The sequence below is a fragment of the Mesocricetus auratus genome, unplaced genomic scaffold (assembly GCF_017639785.1).
Source record: "Mesocricetus auratus isolate SY011 unplaced genomic scaffold, BCM_Maur_2.0 Super-Scaffold_100691, whole genome shotgun sequence".
NCBI classification, from domain to species: domain Eukaryota; kingdom Metazoa; phylum Chordata; class Mammalia; order Rodentia; family Cricetidae; genus Mesocricetus; species Mesocricetus auratus.
The window spans coordinates 37,473,705-37,494,007 of NW_024429267.1; the positions used below are offsets into that span (position 1 = coordinate 37,473,705).

General features: G+C 45.0%; 2 protein-coding genes across 5 annotated transcripts in view; both read right to left on the minus strand.

Annotated features, from left to right (window-relative positions):
* Positions 1 to 13,473, minus strand: part of LOC110339906 (coxsackievirus and adenovirus receptor homolog) — a 29,712-nt gene extending 16,239 nt beyond the window's left edge. Inside the window, exon 1 of one of the 4 annotated variants that reach the window (XM_040739505.1) lies at positions 13,291 to 13,452. In XM_040739505.1, the coding sequence (XP_040595439.1) occupies positions 13,291 to 13,333 (43 nt within the window). In that variant the 5' untranslated portion in view covers positions 13,334 to 13,452. Of the gene's footprint in view, positions 1 to 13,290 lie in introns of all 4 variants that reach the window. The other 3 variants (XM_040739506.1, XM_040739504.1, XM_040739503.1) reach the window with 3 other exon arrangements.
* Positions 13,474 to 16,434: 2,961 nt separating this feature from the next.
* Positions 16,435 to 20,303, minus strand: part of Pik3cb (phosphatidylinositol-4,5-bisphosphate 3-kinase catalytic subunit beta) — a 103,408-nt gene continuing 99,539 nt past the window's right edge. Inside the window, exons 23-24 of the mRNA XM_005071997.4 lie at positions 18,843 to 18,975; positions 16,435 to 17,964 (exon numbers count right to left, since the gene is read on the minus strand). Coding sequence (XP_005072054.1) covers positions 17,827 to 17,964; positions 18,843 to 18,975 — 271 coding nt within the window. The 3' untranslated portion in view covers positions 16,435 to 17,826. The remainder of the gene's footprint in view (positions 17,965 to 18,842; positions 18,976 to 20,303) is intronic.

The following is a 20,303-nucleotide window of genomic DNA, read 5'->3' on the forward strand; positions in this document are numbered from 1 at the left end:
ATCGTTTCTAAAATAAAAAAATTAAAATTAAAAAACAGATGAGGGATTCAGAAAAAAATATGTTCATCCTGGTGAAGCACTATATCATTACCCATTGGGATAGGAGGAATCGGAGGCTCCTCTGCATCCCATTGTAGCTGGTACCTCAATGTACATTTGGTCACTTTTAAAAATGATGAATCAGGACCCCCCCCAATGAGGATTCTGAAAAATGTACTAGCATGCCAGAAAAGATCCCTAAAATTTCAACAGTTTTCTTACAAATTACAGCTTATTGCTGGTATTTAACTTCTCTAGGCATGAGTATTTTGTTTCAAGAGAAGATTGAATTTCTAAGTATACTCCAGTATGAAAAGTTTACCTAGAGTGAATGAAAGATTTAGCCCCAGATATGGAGATACAAATACATACATGAGTGCTGGTGAGATGTCTCAATCGGTGAAGGCATTTTGCCTCCAATCCTGATAGCCAGTAATGGGTCCCACAGCCCATCTGGTGGAAGGAAAGAACTAACTCTCGCAAGTTGTCCTCTGACCTCCTCGTGTGCACAGCACACACACGGGCGTGTGCGCACACACACACGTAAAATATAAATATTAGAAACATGTACATGTGCCAGGTGGTGGTGGTGAACGCTTTTAATTCCAGCACTCAGGAGGCAGAGGCAGGTGGATCTCTTGAGTTCAAAGCCAGCCTGGTCTACAGAGCAAGTTCCAGGACAGGCTCCAAAGCTCCACAGAGAAACCCTATCTCGGAAAAAAAAAAAAAAAAGCACATGTATATGAGAACAGACATTTTCTAACTAACAAGGAAAATGTCCTGGCGTCTATATGTCACCACAGTTTTTATTTTATAGGCTCAAACAAAAATTAACACCTGTTAAACATTAAACTTGTAAAAGCTCAAACCTTCCTGATTTATGCTCAGTTCTTACCCCACTTACACAGTCAACAGAAGAAAATACAACTTAGTTTTCAAAATATATCTTTCATTCCTTCTTATTTGATACATAGAAGGCTTTTATTTTTAGATGACAGCCTTCCAGGCTATGCTCAGCTGGAAAATGCCTGCCCACCACACACCTGGGTCCTGTGTCTTACACTGAGTAAAACTAGGTGTGGTGGTTCAAACCTGCAATCCCAGCACTCAGGAAACAGAGGCAGGAGAATCACATGTTTAAGGTCATTCTCGGCTAACATAGCATGATTGAGATCAGCCTGGGACCTGTAACACCTTGTTTCAAAATTAGACCAACTAATTATTTAATTAACTTAATACTGCCTTAAGAAGAATGCATGTGTATATAGAATTACCTGGAAGGATGGGTGCCAGGCTGTTCATACCAGTTATTTTTTGTGAGATGAGACTTTAAGGAAGATGACTTCCCACATTCTTATACGTACAGTGCTTAAGGAATTTTAAGTGGCTTTCAGGATTACTTTTTCAAAATAAACAAATAAAAACAGGTTTAAAACAGCCAGCTAGGGTTGGAAGGATGGCTCAGAGGTTAGGAGCACTGGCTGCTCTTCTAGAGGTCCTGAGTTCAATTTACAGCAACCAGATGGTGGCTCACAACCATTTGTAATAAGATCTTGCGCCCTCTTCTGGAATTCAGGTATACATAATAAATATTTACTATATACATAATTAAATATATAAATCTTTAAAACAAAACAAACAAAAAACCCAGCCAGCTATGCTTCACTGTGTTGTAGCAAAATGAGTTAAAGTCTCAAGTTCACATCGGAGATGTCCATAGTGGGTTTCCTAACAGTAAAGGGCCTGTCTTAGTTAGGGTTCCTATTGCTGTGACAGGACACCATGGCTATGGCAACTCTTACAAAGGAAAACATTCAACTGAGGTGGCAGCTTACAGTTTCACAGATTCAGTCCATTATCATTATGGCAGGGAGCTTGGCAGCTAGGAGTATGGTGGCGTGTAGGCAGACATGGTGCTGGAGAATTCGACATCTTGATCCAAAGGCAACAGTGAACTGAGACACTGGGCAGTATCTCGAGCACATCTGAGACCTCAAAGTCCACCTCCACAGTGACACACTTCCTCCATCAAGGCCGCACCTCCTAATTGTGCCATTCCCTTTGGGGGCCATTTTCCTTCACATCACCACAGGGCCTCTGTTCACAGAGGTGCTGACACGGGCAATATTGAAAACTGTACAGGACAAAAGGCAGGTACTTGGTTCCCTGTGTAACTTCCATGAGAATCCTTTCTCAGTACTATCCAATGTAATTTTCATGGCAAACCAGCTATATATTTTAAAGATTTATTTTAGTTTTTGTTTTTGTGTGTTTTTCCCACATTATATCTGTAAAACATCTGCATGCATTGCCCATGGGGTGAGAAGAGGGTATCGGAGCCCCTGAAACTGGAGTTACAGGTGACTATTAGCCACCACCATGTGGGTGGTTGGAATAGAACCCCGATCCTCTGGAAAAGCAGTCAGTACTCTAAGCTGCAGAGCCCCATTTTCGGCCTCACGTTAGTGATGATATTTTAACTCACAAATGGCTTGTGGGTTCAAAACGAAATATCAATCTTCTTATTGTTATATCCCAACTTGTACTCAGAGTGTGGTGGAGTATGTAGCAATGACTAAGCCTCAAGTATTTGTGAGATGCACTTGCTCAGTGCTGAGATTATAAACAACAAACAGCCACTTCCCAGGCCAGCAGTGACGGAAACAACAGTTCCTGCGTCTGCTTCCTTTTATCTCCCTCTCGAGTCGCTTAGACCGAAAGAGCATCTTTCCCGCCCTGCCTGCCTTGCATTTGTGCATCAAAGTGACAAGAGTTTGCCCAGGAGTAGTTTTTGGCCCTTGATGTCACTTCCCACTGAGACCCAAGAAAGCCTGTTTCTGCTTCCAAATGGAGCAGTACTGAAGATGAAACAGAGCAAGAGAGAAAGGGTTTAGAAGCCAGGAAGTGACCTCATGTCTTTAATTAGGTTTTGCAAGTTTAAGCTGTCTGTTGGTCTAAAGAGTCTTTGGTGCCCTCCTTCCTTTTGTGAGCCTTAAGTTAGAGGAAGTTAGAACTCACGAAGCTTTATATAAGAATTCCAATTCCCAAAAAGAGGTGTAGACTCAGTGAAGAGAAAACAAAATTGCACTTAAAAGTCTAGGTTAGAAAGTCATCACTGGCACCATTGGCAAAACCACAGTAATAATCATTTCACTGGCAAGTACAGAAAGACAGACATCAGTCACAAACATGTTCTACAGATAAGAATGTGCGTGAACTTGTAAATTACAGAGGGGGAGCCAGTGACGTCCCACTGGAGAATCCTGACAGACAGTGCCCCAAGTCTCGGGATCAAAAGCACCTGCATCAGGGCAAGTGGCTCCAGATCAAGGAAGACACAGTAGAGCTTTCAGGAGAGTCACCCGAGTGCAAAGTCCAGTCACAGAAATGGAGGAATCGGAAATGCACTTAAGTGAAAGACAGCAATCTGAAAGTGCTGCACACTGCAACTCCAACTCTAAGACAGTCTGAAAAGAACAAAGCTGGAAGAGAGAGAAAGGATTAGTGGCTGGGAAGCTGGAGCAGGAGCAGCGCAGTTTGAAAGCCTTCTGTGTAAATGGTGACTACTTATAATGAGAGACTGATCCAAAGCCGTAGGCTATTTGGCACCAAGGGTGAACCCTAATGCAATACACAGACTTGGGGTGGTACTCAAGCATTGAGGACGGTGCGTTACTCCTCTGGGATGCTGTACATGAGTGGGGGCAGAGGTTACAAAGGAGCACTCTTTACTTTGTGTTCAATTGTGCTGTAAAGCTAAAACTGCTCTAAAAACGGTCAGGTCTACTAAAGGGGGAGGGACTTCCATGTAAGATGACAGCCAAGATGAAGCCTGCATTTGACCCTGATAAAGAAAAGGAAGCACAGACCCTGTCCCAAAGAGGAGTCTCTGAATCTCACAAAGGCAGACACAGAGCAGCTGAAGACTATCAGTGAAAAGATGGGAGGCTCCACAAACAAGCCCGTCTGAGCTGCCACTCAGTTGCTGGTCCAGGACAGGGAAGCAGAAGCCTCTGAAACGTCAGCCAGATACCCTTGGAAGAAGAGATTGGTGATCCGGCCCTCTCCAGGCCAGTCCACGGACCTCAGAAGCCTCAGATGAAGTCGCCAGGTTTGGTGGTACAGTGGTTCCTCTGACAGATGGGTCAGCCATGGAAAGCAGTCCTATCCTGTTACTCCCTATGACTTGGAAAGCAGTGGACAGACAACATCTTGATAGGGAGCCTATTGTGTATAGCTGGCGACCTTCCTGAAATTAGTCTAACATGGCCAGGTGTGACAGACAACCCTGGGTGTCAGGTGTGAAGAGTGGAAGGGCCAGCAGGATGGCAAGAGTCTCAGATCAGGCTGTGGTTTGGGTAGGGAGAGGCTATCCCGCCTTTGGTGGCCAGGAGCAGACTTCATCAACTGACAATGACTTTAGAGTTTGATTGTTCCAAGTATGGAGTCAACACACGGACCACTCTCTGGAGTCTGCTATAGAGCCTGAAAACTGTGATGTTCCAGTATACGACTTGACACGCTCAGCTCAGCCCTCAGCAGGAAAAGCAACATATGGGGGTTGGGAGTAATAAAGACTGGTCTTTTGCTGGTATGGATCTCCATGCTGTGGTTGTTTCTCCCATCTCAATGGACTTAGGGAAACACTCCTCAGCTAAAATAGCCGCTGAGGCAGTACCTGAAAAGGGAAGTGTGGCCAAGTGGAGGTCCCTGTAAAGGCAAGCACCTAAAGGGGAGACAGCTGCGGCAGGCAGGGGACACTTGTCTACAAGTTCCTGTCACACCACTCCCATGCAGATGACTGGCAGTCTGCAATTTTCAGGGACCCCAAAGAAGCTGCTCCAGTACCTCATGTTTCTGTCTTTTGTTTTGCCTCTGTGCTTCCCATTTCTTTCTTTTCTTTTTGGTTTTTAAAAATATTTATTTTTATTTACATGTATGGGTGTTTTGCTTGCATGTATGTCTGTGTACCATGTGCATGCAATGCCCATGTTGGCTAGAAGAGAGCATCAGACTCTCCTGGAACTGGAGTTATGGACAGTCGTGGGCCACCAGGTGGGAGTGAGGATTTAAACCTGGGTCCTCCAGAAGAGCTGCCATGCCCCTAACTACTGAGCAATCTCTCCAGTCCTTCCATTTCTTTGCTTTTAACTACACTTGTAGTAGTATTGAAAGACCTCAATACACCCCCCCTTGAGACTCAGAAGGTCGCCCCAGTGGAAAATTCCCTAAGGTCCCCTAGGCAGGGAACAAGGTCAGATCGAAAAGAACATCTGGTCCAGAGTGCTAACACATGAAACTGCCCTGTTGAGATAAGCTTAATTTTGACCTTGTGGTTTCTCCAGGAAGGATGAATTATGCCTGCGATTTTTACAATACCCCTATTGCTTGCCAAGATCTGCACCTGCAGTGGCAGCTCCACTTTTTACAATACCCCTATTGCTTGCCAAGATTATGTATATAAAAAGGAAACTGTTTTAGAGCCCGGGGCGCTCAGCTAGCTAAGGCGGCTGGAGTGCCCGCAGGCGTCTGTGTGAACAATAAACCTCTTGCTGTTTGCATCCAACTGTCTGGTTATTGAGCCCAGGACGTGGCGATACACTGGCCCTGATTACCTTAGGTCCTTCAGTATTTTCAGTTACTGTATTTAAAAAATCTTTTATGCTTTATAGACTATTTTTGGAAGATTTATAGAAGAAATCTTTATAGAAAATATTCACCTAATAATGTTTATCAATTTTTACATTGAAGATCCCAGGTCCTTGCCCAGACTGCGGCCTTGGCCATTCTGCAGTCATGACAGGCTGCAGAAAAGACCCAGTGGGATGTCGGCCCCTGACTCAGCAGAATATGGCAAGGTGTGCTGTGCCCCTGACCTTCCTTGTATAACACCCTATCCTTGCCCTCATTGCTAAAAAGAAACTCAGAGATATCCCCTATATGGTAGGGGACCAATCAGAAACCAAGTTAGTAGGCTCTGAATGTGCTTTCCTGATAAACGTGGAATGTAGCAATCACAACAACCTCCCAAGAGATAGCGACTCCCTGCAGCTGCAACTAACCAGTTGGCCAAAGACAGGTACCCCCAGCTCAGAGGCATAGCAATCCTGAGTCTGTTCCTATGCAGTCTGTAGCCCTAGATGCCCCCCTTGCTTTATCTCCAATATATACCCTGACCCCATGCTACTTGGGGTCTCTCCTATTCCACCACTGTGTTGGTTTGAACTTGAAATTAAAAGACTCTTTGCTTTTGCATCCGATCTGGTCTCTTGGTGTCTCTGGGGGTCCGGACTCTGGGTACAACAACATTATTGGGAAATCTTCCCTTTCCTCCCCAATTTTTATTCTTTCAAATATACTTTTAGTATTTTGACCTTTGTTTACTGGTATTTCTCTACTTAGATTTTTATTCTTTATTGTTTTTTGAGACAGGATCTCATATAGCGTGACCTCAAACTCTTGATATAGCTGAAGATAATCTTGAGCTGAGTTTTTGAGCTCTTAAGCCAATGAACTTGAATGGATGTTTTCCTTGTTCTACAAAAACAAAGGAAAATGAATGGTTTAAAACATTGTTGTGTAACAATTTCCTCTGCAATTGAAACATTGTATTCTGCAGAGAAGCTCCTTAAACAAGGAAGAAAAACAACTCAACATAGCTGCAGGAAGTCCTTGAAACTGACCAGATTTAGTAGGCTCCTCCCTCTCAGAGTAAGCAATCAAGTTGCTGAAAGCCATTCTCAGACAAGCAAAACTGCAAAGGTCAGATTATACCAGTGCTTAGAAGAAGTAGAAACCAAATTAGCTGCCTGGAAGAGATTCAGACCAGAGTCACTTTGAAAGGACATCCCAAGATGCTCAGCCGCCCATGGCTGTGCAGTGTGCTCCAGGTTCCCAGGCTTTGTGTGCTGTCACCCATGCCAGGATGGGCTTTGGTGATAGTTGTCTTTGAGTCATTTCTGAGTAACCCCAATAAAACTCATTGTTCACTCTGGTCTGTCATGGGCTATTTGGGGTAAGTAGACATGTGTGCAATATCTCTCTAGGAAACGTTTTGTCAGACAAAACATATTTTCACTCATTCCAATGTAAACTGAAGTTTCCAAGAAGAAGCTACATCCACGTGAAAGTCTTTTTTTGTTCGGGGGAGGGGAGATTTGAGACAGGGTTTCTCTGTGTAATCCTGGCTGTCCTGGAACTTACTCTGTAGACCAGGCTAACCTTGAACTCAGAGAGATCCACCTGCCTCTCTCTCCTGAGTGCTTGGATTAAAGGTGAGTGCCACCACCCTGGGCTTAAAAGAGCCTTTAAGAGTATAGTCATGGATTAGAATTTCTGTGCCCCACCCCCTCCATTGGGGCTCAGATTATTTTAGAATGTCTTAGGACAATGCCCTTCATAGCCACTCACTGCCCACCTGTGTCTGAGCCAACATCCTCTAGATGATCACACCAAACCTTTGGAATGTGTTAATAGAGCCTTAGCTTCTACTAACCCCAAAGCTAAGAATGTCACCCGAGAGCATCCTAGACTGACATCACTTTGCAATTCGCCTACCCAGTGTTCCTACCAATGTGTCTGAAAAAGGCTTCTATTTATCACTTTCTTTGGTTCTGCATGTAACAGCTTCTGTTATTATGGTCAGGAGGGACCATTGTCTTAGAGTTTCTGTTGCTGGGAAGAGACACCATAACCAACTCTTATAAAGGAAAACATTTAATTGGATGGCTTATAGTTAGAGGTTCAGTCCATTATCATGTGGAACATGACAGTGGGCAGGCAGACATGGTGCTGAAGAGGTAGCTGAGAGTCCTACATCTTACCCAGGCAACAGTAAGTAAACTAAGACACTGGGTGAGCCACGCCTTTAATCCCAGCACTCAGGAGGCAGAGGCAAGGGATCTCGGTGAATTCAAGATCAAGCCTGGTCTACCGAGCGAGTTCCAGGACAGGCTCCAAAACAATACAGAGAAACCCTGTCTCGAAAAAACAAAAACAAAAACAAACAAACAAACAGAAAAGACACTGGGTGTGGTTTGAGATATATGAGATCTCAAAGCCCACCTCCACAGTGACACACTTCTTCCAACAAGGCCATGTACTCCAACACACCTTCTAATGCACCTCCTAGTGTCATTTTTTAGGGGCCATTTTCTTTCAAACCACCACAATTGTGGAGGAAAGTACTCTCATAGGGTAAGAGAGGGCCTGTTTTGAAGGGCTTTATGCTATGTATTGAACAGACAGTTTTCCTGAGGAATTTTCCTATTTGGGTGATTGACAGACATATTTTGTTGAACTCTAAAGGGAAGGGACAATAGTATGACTTTATCCTTTAACAGAGTACCTTTGACCTCGACGGGCAGTAGTGTTGTAATCTTTTGGATGGTTCAGAAAGTCAAGTCTCAGCTGGGTGGTGGTGGTGCACACCTTTGACCCCAGCACTTTGGAGGCAGAGGCACCTCTGTGAGTTCCAGGCTAACCTGGTCTACAAAGTGAATTCCAGGACAGCCAGGGCTACACAGAGAAACCTGGCCTCAAAAAACAAACACAAACAACACATCCCCAAACAAAGAGTCAAATCTCAGAGGTGGCCATGAGATTCAGGTCCAGTTCTACTGACTGGCAGAGTCAGGAGATTTCAATCAGTCCTGGTTTTAGAAGAGCCTGGTTACGAGGAAGGAATTAGTTCTTAGTGAACTTCAAGCCTGGGGAAGCTCATTACGAAACAAAAGAAACAAAGCTCACATGTCTAAACAGTAGAGGAAAAACGTGAGACGAAACACAACTGAACGTGAGCACAGACACGAAGTCCTTACTGCACTAAGACCACAACTGTACAGATTAAATCTAGAAGGAACAAATCAAAAGGGGTAACAGTGACAAAGATGAGTAAGCCACACGTGTGGGAGCCCTTGTGGGACTCTGTTGCCTCCATTCAAGAGCCCTCTGATGGTTTACCAAAGCAAACTTTCTGGTCTCCACTCCCTCTCTGTCTCCACGGGCAGTATTAACTGTTCTCTCTGTATCCCATCAGAATTAATCCAGCGGGATCCCAAGGTCCACAGATCAAAGGGGAGACCAGATTATACAGTATTTCCTCTATTACAGGAACCTACTTATAGGTTCCACCCTCAAGCATTGGGATTTTACTCCCTTACAAGGACTGGGTGCTTATCTCTGGAGGGCGTGTCCAGCTATTCAGCTCTAACCCAAGTGCAAGCAGAGGGAGGGTGCCTAGAGAAAAGTGAACCAAACTCAGTCCATCATAGGTCCAGAAAAACTCACCACGGCACTAAAATACACAGGCAAGAAGGCCATGGTGGCATTCTGACAACAGCAAAGAACTGGAGGCAAAATGTCCACCGACACCAGATCGTGTGACTCACTGTCTTGGAGTGGAAGATAAGAACTCAATACAGCCATGCATATAATCAACTACCAGCCTGAACAAACTTCCATCCCTGAAAAGGGAAACTGCACAATGGCCTGCTGCATAGCCCCGTGGACGATAGATCTGAGCATGAGCCTGCATTGTCAGAATCAGACTCATTAGGACAGTTGTGGAAGGAGCCGGCTTCTCAGATGCACATCCTGCTCTATTTCCCGATCTGGGAGGGAGGTACTCAGATGTGTTGGCTCATTGTGATGACGTTCTGACCTGGACCCCAAGACATCTCTCAACTATGCCCTGTTCTGTGTATGACCGCTATATTTCAACTCCAAGTTGTGAGGGTTCTTTTTGTTGTTGTTTTGTTTTTCTTGAGACAAGGTCTCATTCTATAGCCCAAGCTGGCTCCAAACTCGTGATCCTCCTGACTCGGCTTCCCCAGTGTTGGAATTATGGGTATATGTCACCAAACCCAACCAAAAAGCTTTTTTAAAAACTTTTTTTTTAATGTACTTCTTTTTTGTGGTCCTGGAGAGTAAACCCAGACCCTCACCCATGCTGGGCGAGTGTTCTACCCCATTCTACATAAATATAGGCCTTAAGAAGCCGAAAGAGGGCCGGGCGTTGGTGGCGCACGCCTTTAATCCCAGCACTCGGGAGGCAGAGGCAGGCGGATCTCTGTGAGTTCGAGACCAGCCTGGACTACCAAGCGAGTTCCAGGACAGCCTCCAAAGCCACAGAGAAACCCTGTCTCGAAAAAACCAAAAAAAAAAAAAAAAAAAAAGAAGCCGAAGGAGAATTGGGAGATGACTCAGCAGGTAAAGTGCCTGCCAACCAAGCATGATGACCTATGGATCTGCAGGAGCCACGCCTTTGAAGCCAGCAAGGCCCAGGAGAATAATCAGAAAACAATCCGTTTTCTTGCATGGCACCTGCCTTGCTCTATCTGGTGGCACAGCTGGGTGAGTAAGCGACTCCTGACTCTGGAATGAAGCCTTGCCCACAGCAAGATCTCCACAAGCACCATTACGGCATCTGGTCCACAAATATGGACCATATTCTTTTGCCCCCAAGTTTCTTTCATGGGGACTGGGGTTGCTTATAAAAATTTTAACTATGTAATTCATAAACTAGGACCAATGAAATGTAAATTATAATGAAAAAAGTTAAGAGATTTTTTAAATGCATATCGAGCTTGTATAAGTATTTTCTGAATTGGGTCATGATCCGAGCCTCCCTCCTCCCCTCACACACAGACACACTCTTCCTGGGGAACTACTAAACTTCAAATTAAAGTTATTTTTGCCTTGGGCCTGGAGAGATGGCTCCAGATTTAAGATCATTGGTTGGTCGTCCAGAGGACCTGGGTCCAGTTCACAGCATCTACATAAAGGGGGAACTGATGCCCTCTTCTGGCCTCAGTGGGCACCAGGCAGACACATGGTGCATAGAAAAATATGCAGGCAAAGTGCTCATACACATAAAATGACAATTAGAACATACTCATCCTTCTCAATGAAAAGGTTCATTTCTACCCACTCCCAAGAACTCAATACGCAGACGCCAATTTGACAATCATCTGGCAAAACAAGTCGAATTGCCTACACTTTCATCAACTTTAGAAAATAATACAAATCATTCCAGTGGGCACTAGTAATCTTGGCTCAAGCAGCACATGGATCGAGTTCAAGGCCAGTCGAGCTGCTTAGTGAGACAAAGACTCAGTGAACAACATGGGAGATGGGGCAGAAAGATAGTGCGATTAAGAGGCTCAGGAAGTCTGCTGTGAGATTGTGCCTTCTAACTATGACAGGGAAGTTACAGCCCCCAAGTCTCAACATCATGGTTGCCCAAGTAAGACCCGGACAATTTCAACAGCAGTTGACACCCCAACAAAGATGGGGGAAATCTCACAGGGTCCCACCCTACATGAAGAGCTTCGAGCAAGTAACAACTGCTGAGAGACGGAGAATTAGTTTCCCAAGGAATGAGCTCCCTGATTGGTTATCCAACAGCAAATGGTCACCCCTGAAACATAAATGAAGGTAATACCAAATGGAGTCAGCAGGCTGTGTTTATGTTTATTCATTTGCCTGTATATGTCACAATAGTGGTTAAAGAGGAGAAGGTCCATGGATTTGGGGCATGGCAGGGAAAGGGGGAAGGAGAGGGACATGGGAAATGGTGTAATTGTATCTCAACTGAATTTTAAACAGGGGGGATACATGTGACAGGAACAAACTTTTTTTCTTCCTTTTTTTAGCCTTCAAATCACTTCACACAATTCCTAGGACACAGTAGTTACTCTGTAAATAAGTATTTATTGAATGCAGTTAAAATAGAAAAAGGGCTGGAAATGCAACTGAGTATTTCATAGCATGTTCAGGACCTTTGATTCAGACTCCAGGAAGGATGGGACGGAAGGAGAGAAAATTCCCCAAATTTTGAAAGAGACCTGGACATCATGGTATCTGAAGTGCTTAGCCCCACCCCCACCCCCCAAGCATGACTGGAAAAGAACCCTTCCTCCTCATGACACCCTGTAGTTCAATGTCAAGAGTTCAGAGAAATGACAGATGCTGAAAGCTAGGAAAGGCCAAGGCCCGTGTTGTTCAGAGCCAAACAAGCTGCAGGAAATAGAGGCTGGAACTGTGACTTGTTGGATGTGACCACAGTGAACACTGCAGCTTCACAGGAGTAGAGGAGGTGAGAATTAGATTCCAAAGAGTGGAAAGATTAGTGCTCAGTTTCAGAATGCCCTTGGTTAAGACTGTGCCCATCGAAATGGAACTTTCCAGAAAAAAATTCAAATTCAGGGCAGATATTATTGTAGGTGACTTTTTTCTGTCCACATTTCTGCTTTTGATAGCTCTATTTTCCCCCCCAGAGAACACAGTGTGATTTTTCAACCCCAGCGTCACTGGGGATAGATCATGGAAACTGGGTACTGTCCCTTTATCTTTTCAGGAAACATTAATGGAAATTTCAGCTCAGGTTACAATATATCCAGAGGGTGGGGGCAGCCATATAGACTCAGATAAGGAAGAGGGTTGGCAACAGAGCACTGGCTCATGGGTAATGCTCACACCTGTGGCATCCAAGAGTGTAATAAAGATTTAAGAGGCAGACCATTGCCACAGAAAGTCAGAACTCAGAACACTTAATAACAGGCCTCCCTATGCAACCCAGATTGTCCACAGAGTCACCATCCTTCTGTTTCAACTTAAGTGCTAGGATTACAGGCTATACCATACATGTGACTGGTCCTTGCATTTTTAATGTGCCCTCCTCCCCATCACGAGAGAACATAGGAACACAATGTATTTATGTATTTGTGTTTCTTTTAGGAATTACCAAGGCATTCAGTCTTGTTTTTTTTTTTTTTAAATCACCCAATGCATTCTGGAGTTGAAGCAGACAGAGAGCAGAGTTCCCGTTTGCATTCTGCTCTGGGTCTGTAAGAAACAGCACTACTTTCTTGTTTTGGTTTTCCTTTTATTTAGCAATCCTGGCTGTGGTTGGCCTCTAGACTTAAGAACGTGCTCATTCAGTGCCTCTCTCTTAAGGCAGCCGGCACCATCCAAGGCTCAGGGCAGCTGGCTGTCCAGTGAATAAGACTTCTGTCAGTCCACACATGGTCAAGCTTTGAAATCACTGGACAGGCACTAAGGGGAGACTGAGGCATGACACAAGGCAAGAATAAATCACATCCTGCACTCTGGGTGTCAGTGCTCTGGGAAAAAGGAGGCACCCCACCCCACTCCATGTCAGAGCTCTAGTCCCAGCTCTTCTACCCGGTGGGTCCCTGCAGAGGCTCCCTCCTGTCCTTTCCCATACCTTCCCTGGTGGCCCCTACTCACCTGGGACTCCCCACAGGAGCAGAAAGCCCAGCAGAAGCACCATGGTGACTGTCCAGTGGGTGGCTGTGTCAGGAACTCAGCTGTTCCTGGGTCCCCAGCTTCCCTTTCATCTAGGTATGTGTCTACAGGCACCAGGGTTACCCCATCCAACAGGGGAGGTGCATCCGGCACCTGTGCCAGCTCCGCCCCAACGTGAGGTTACCAGGGCAACCTGGCACAGCTTGGCGTTAACAGAAAATTCCCTGTGCTGCTTTTGAGCTGCGTTCCTTGACCTCACTGTTCAGTTGTCTGGAGTTTGTGCCCCTTGTCCTCTCCTGGCGCCTGCCTTCCCTCCAGAAACCAAAAGTAATCCATGCTCCTCGCCCCACTGGGTAGACATCTGTCATCTGTGCCACCTTCTGCTGCTCATTGCAGAGCCTGGCCTGGGGTTCTAGGAGGTGACATAATTGGGCAGTGGCATTAGCAATCTTCTTACCATGGTGGGTTTACTGAAGTAGACTGCATGGAGACTACTTTTGCCTAGTAAGGATCCCAACCTGCAGCTGGGCCTTGGAGATTTGTTTAAAGATTATTCCACCAGTTGGTCAACGTGAACTAGTGATTTAAGGGCGGAGCTAGGCAGGGATGGCTGAAGGTATCAGGTAGGGTGCAGGGTCGAAAGTGTGAGTACCCAAAGATCTTGCAGTAGGATAGGTTCCCCTGTCCTCTCTTCTGTCATTCTGTTCATTCTGTGTTGCTCTTCCTGGACAATGTCCACCTAACTACTCTCTCTCTCTCCTGCCTGGCACATAGCAAGTAATATATTAGAAAACTCCTTTTTATTGGGCCAGAAAGTATGGGGGGGGTTAACCAGGAAGATTAACAATTCAGCCGCAATACTGGCTACACAGTAAGATGATGGAGAACACTTTATTTAAAGACCAATGGCAGAGCCACACTCAGGGACATCCTAACTTAACATGTGCAGAGCCTGCTTACTTAAAAGGAATCTGGACACAGATGGAAGATGGTATGAGGGTGTAGGGAGAGATCGTATGTACCGGTAGCACTACCACTCTGGGTGTGGTCACAGGTACATAGAACGTATGGGGATAAAAGAGCTGGGGATAAGATGCACACTCTTCGGGTTTTGGTTGAGTCTCGGAGAGCAGCGAGTGGACTTTTGGCTCTCGGCTTCCTTGGCTTCTCATGTAAGTGACTTCTCCCTCAATAAAACATCACAGGGCATCCCTACTTTGTGTAGCTTAACATTTCCACGATACGAGGGACCTTGGGAACGACCTAAAGAGGCCAAGGAAACAGGAATCCTACCAGCTATCAATCCCGGTGCACAGTATTTGGAATTTATATCTTTACCTCATCACATTCTATGTGCTTGATCTAGGGAAAGATCAAGCACTGAAGCCCCTCACTTCTGTCACACTGTTTAATGAAGACTTTGTGTTTTGTTTATTCTCAGCACTTCTAGACAGAAGAAGGTAACATTAGGGGGACGTGGGGACATGAAGATCAGCCAGGTGACCTTGAGGTAGGTGCTCTAAGATACAGTCACAGAGAAGACACTGCTGCAGAGAAACCTAGGGGGTGGAAATGTCTTGGCCTCCCACATCGGGTGGCTTCTGAACTCAAATCTAAAATTCCTTCAGGAATAAACAATTGTCTATTCCAGCTTATTTATTAAGTGGGGAATAAAGTTACATTATTCCAACTTCAGTTGGTGGTACAGGAGGATTTAGTTTCCTCCTTGTGCCTTCTTCTGCTGTGATAAAATGCCATGACCAAAAGTAACTTGGAGGAGGAAAGTTACTTCAGCTTAGTCCACATCACAGTCGTCATTGAAGAAAGTCAGGACAGAAAGTCAAGCAGGGCAGGGACCGAATGAAGCACGTGGAGGAGTGCTATTTACTGGCTTGCTCAGTCTACTTTTTGTACCACCCAGGACCACTATGGCAGGGGTGGTACCACTCACTCAATCTGGGCCCTCCACAACAATCACTAGTTAAGACAAGGCCCTACAGGCCTACCATAGCACAGTCTCATAGAGGCATTTCCCCAAAATGCCAAGCAACCCAATGGCAGAGGTTGAGGCACAAGTGCCTGGGTTTAAGGATGCCCCAAGGGACCAAAACAGGAGCTGGTTAAGGTAGATGCATAAACAACTTTTAAGACTTTTTAAAGAGAACCTGCTGGACCGAAGGAGAGTAAGCAGCGCTGTTAGGGTGTCTCAGTCAGGGGAGGGAATAGGAAGTAGTTTGTGGGTGGAAGTTCCAATTTTAGGGTGGCACAAATATAAATACTTCTGAAAATTAAATTAGAAAATACTAGAAACCATTTCTACTTGATGGCTTGTTTTGAGGCGGGGTCTGGTATAGCTCAGGTTGCTCTCAAATTCACTGTAGCTGAGAATGGTCCTGAGCTCCCACTTCTCCAGTGCAGGGATTACAGACACCTAACACCCCGACTCGGATTTCATTAATCTGAATAAACATACACTCTGGGACAAAGAATAATCACTGTCCACATGTGGTTCCTTTACTATCTGTAGGGCCATGCTTCCTGGTAATCTAGCCCCAATATTATCACAAGTTCTCAAAGCCAACGTGGAAGGAGCCTGGGATTTTGACTCAGAGTCAGAGACAGAAAATGTGTTAGGTAACTAGATTGGTATTTAAGGATATAGAGAAATGTGGACTACAGCTTGCTCAACGGCAAGGCACTGGTCAGTCAGTCCTTCTTCAAGCAGATGTTTGTACAGCCTGGAGTGCTAATTCATCCTAGGGGCTGGCTAGCTTTGTGCCTTCCATCGGGGCTTCTCAGCCAGAGACAAGCAATTCAGCAAGCGCGGATGGAGTATGCTGGCTTTCCCACACGCATGTGGACATGAGCAGTGCAGCAGAGGCGAGGGAAATGAGGCTGTAATAGCAGACTGATAAAAACACCCCCTCCCCTTAGGCGTCCATCAGTCCAGGAGGCCTTCCGGACCGTCCATGGTGGAGCTAGGAAGCAAGGGGAAGTCGGGCAGAGGTTCTGAGTTTCAGCTCACTCCTGAGGTTGGTTTGTCTACTGACTTGGCCATTTTGGGAGAGTCCCAGTGGCAACAGGCTCCAAAGACACTGTGTTTCCCACAAAGAAAAGGCCCGCATGTCCCCGAACAGCCGAAACCACCCGTTTATTTGACAGAGAACATTAAGAAGGACAACAAAATTAAACAATCTTTAATAAATTTCCTATAGAAAACTGAAGTCACAGGGCAAGCACTCAGTTGTCTTTCCTGTGTCACTGAGGATTGAGGGCTCCCATTCTCTTTGGAGAAGAAGCAGTAGTTCTGCTGGACCTTGACAGTACTGAGGCTGTGTGCTGCGAAGGCGAGCACTCCGCCATTACTCAGAAGGAGCATCCATTTACACACCAAACCAGTAGTTCCTATTGCACATGTTAACATTACTTGTCACCTAGCACCCTAACTATATGGTACCTCAACAAATAAATTAAAGATTTCCACGTGGCATGAATCCACTTCAATCTGAACTAATACCATTGGAAAAAAAATCACATTATTTATACATTTTAATAAATACAGTAAGAACAGCTGGCATATTACTAAAATACTGAAATTTAGGTTTGAAGTTTATTCCATAAATAGATTCCTTTTCATTTGCTCACTTCCTTGGCTCTGTCTGCTCAAGTATTGTGTTCTATGAAATGAACTCACAGAGCTACATAGAGAAACTGCATTCGTGTACGCCTTAGTATTGAAGCAGACGGAAGAGCTGGGTCCACAGTTAATTGCAAAGTAACTTAGGCAAAAGCTCTGCTTTTGTAAAACTTTAAAACACAGGCTGAAGAATACCAAAGAAACATCTTTTTATATAGAACTCCCACTAGAAATTTTATAAATATATATGCAGCATATGTATATATATTATATTTGCCCCACCAATAGATTCTCAGCAAGTCTGGCTGGAATGATGCTATCATGATAGATAAATATTAACAAAATTAGTGAGTTTTCACAGATTTAAAATATTTCCTTTGAAAAATAATAAGTTCAACATAATCAATGTAATTTGTAGCTTACATAATTTAAAAAGGAAGGGAGATACCTTTCTTTGAAGCCTCGTTTGGACAGTCACAACAGCTCCCAGCCCCCAAATGTAATGGTAAGTTGTTGGCTGAGTGGCAGTACTTGGTCACAACACTGAAAAGAAGTATTTACACCTCTCTGGTAAAGTACCAAATACTGAAGGAAAAAAAAAAAATCCCACACAGTCCCTGGTAGCATTCCTCACGTGCAAGATCAGCAGGAAAGGGTCCTCCATGCTGTTGACAATACTCATGGTGAGTCTTGGAAGCATTCGAGAAACAGAGGGTGGGCATCACAGGGGGTTCAGATTAGGCTCTGTGGGAGACCTTGTTCTTGATTTCGCTCTGAGTTTCAGGATTCCCTTTGCATTTCTGGCAGGGTCATGTTCAGTTTAGTGCAAGTGCAAAATGAAAGGAAGCAAACGGACAAGTCCATAGGAGTCAAGGCCGGTGCTAAGACCTGTAGTCTCTGCGAACTGTGTGAGCCATCCAGTTCACCTTGGTAGTCCAGCTTTCCCTGAGCGCCTCGTCAAACTTTTGCTTAAATTGTTTGAGTGCTTCTTCTTCACTCTTTCCTAAGGCAAGAGAGTCCTAAAGATGAAGGAGAAAAATCTGACTCCATCCAGCCTTGACAGAGACATGCAAACATCATCACCTATGAGAGACTAGTGTGGTCAGCCTCCCCATCCATCAGACAGAGAGTTCCATGTTCCCATATAACTGCCACCTGCGGGGCAAGATGATCGCCCAGGAGGAATGACAATATGGCCCTAGCAAAGCGTTGTTGAGGATGAAATGAGTTTGTAATTAATGCTTTTCTGGTCAGATGCTGTAGGGCCATTAACACAGCAAGCAAAGGCAAACTGGTGGAAACCAGTGACAGGAAGCTGCTGACCCTGTGTGTGGGCAAAAAGCCCCGGCCTCATGCCCTCCTCTGCATGCCCCTTCTATTATGGAGAAGTCGTTTGAAGTTAAAAACTCCTTTCGAAACTGCTCCTTCATTTGAACCTCACAGATTCCCCCAGTCGCTGTTCCACTCCCTTTGAATGCTTTACTTTTAAAAAGATGACTGGAGGTTGTCATCTCTTAAGTTTTCTCTGTTTAAAAAAATTACATTTATTTTGTGTGCATGCCCATGTGTGAGTCTGTCTGTTTCTCTGTTTGTTATGTGTGTGTGGCCCTGTGTATACATGTCTGCCTGTCTTTCTCTGTGTGTGTGTCCACGCTCACGCACACATTTATAGCCCTGTGTGTGCCTGTCTGTGTGTGCGCACATGTGCATGGAGGTTAGAGGGGATCTTAAGGAGTCAGTTCACTTTCCAGGGACTGAACTCAGATCCTCGGACTTGGCAGCAGGCAGCCTTCCCATCTGAGCCGTCTTGCCAGTTCCCTTTGGGTATGTTGAATGGAGCTCTAACTGAGCTCTGTGCCCACCAAGTTCAACAAACATACAAAGAAAGGGTCTTTACCTTAAGATACTGTATGTCTTTGACTGATGTGAGCTCAGGAAGCCCTGCAGTCAGCATCAGGGCAAAGAGGGTGATGAAGAGGTTCCCATGCCGCCGTAAAATCAGGTAGGCGTCTTCACAGCACTGGCGAAACCTGGAGTTGAAGTAGCATGCCAGGAGTGTGGTGTTGGAGGGAGGAGGGCATTTGCAAAGGAAAACAAGCAGGTGGCTTTAGAGCTGGGGCATCTCCATGAGCAGAAGCTTTAGCTCAAGTGCGATGCTTTGAAAAAAGTCCCAGACTACAGTTTACATAAAGCAACCAAGCACTCTAAAGCCATAAGTCTCTCTTCAAATCAGAAATGATTAATATTCTACAGTAGCAGACAACGCAACAACCTGATTGTTTGCTTACCACAAATCATGAAAACATTGAACAAGTGATTGTTATAATGCATGGGCATTTCTGAAAACCCTTCTGGGCTCTGGTTTACTAATCTCTTCAGTCCCTAAAAACTAAGTTGATGCTGTCCACTCCTTGTTGTTTTGCCCTTTCTCCCCTTTAAGACCATAATGGTCAGGAGCCATCCAAGCCAATTCCCACAGAACTAGAAATGTTAGTATCAGCCTTCACTGAGCATGCAGTGTAGTGTCCACGTGACACAGAACTAGAAATGTTAGTACCAGCCTTCACTGAGCATGCAGTGTAGTGTCCACGCGACACACCTCTACTCCACTTACCCACCTTGGCTCACAGTTAAACTTTGTGTTCACATTAAAACTTTTATTTCTATTTATTCAGTGTGTGTGTGTGCGTGTGTGTGTGTGTGTGTGTGCGCGTGTGTGCATGTGTGCATGTGTGTGTGTTGGGAGGTCAAACTTGAGGGCATTAGTTCTCTCTTCTCACCACGGAATTCTGGGGATCAAACTCAGAGCTCAAGTTTGGTGACCTACTAAGCCATATCTTCAACCCTTGTGTTCCCGTTTTAAGATAAACACAGTGATAGGGAACATACACATGCAATAATGTCTGCTTCAAGCCCAGGCTCTCTTACTAGTCCCCACAAAGAAGGACAGTAAAATGTTTACACTCCCAGCATCTTACTGTCAAATACCTTAGTAGTTTGGAGATAGACTTTTCTGAAACAGGCAGAACGTGAAATAGAACACAGTAATTTATCAAATGCTCAGCACCCTCTGTACCTCCCTCCTGGCCATTTCTGAACTGGTGAAGAGCAGAATCTTCTGTTATCAGACCAAGAATCTCCTGGACTAAAACAGTCCTCAGCATGACACTTAATGCTGTCTACTTGACAGAAATTAGAGTTAGTTGGGAGATGGGCCTCTGCACGTGCCTATGGGGTTATCTTGAGTGTGTTTAATCAGCGGGAGAACTAGGTGCTGTCTTTTCCTGGCTGGGATGCTGGAGAATGGGAATGAGCATCAGCTGCTGCTCTCTGCTTCTTAGCTGTGGACACATGCTCC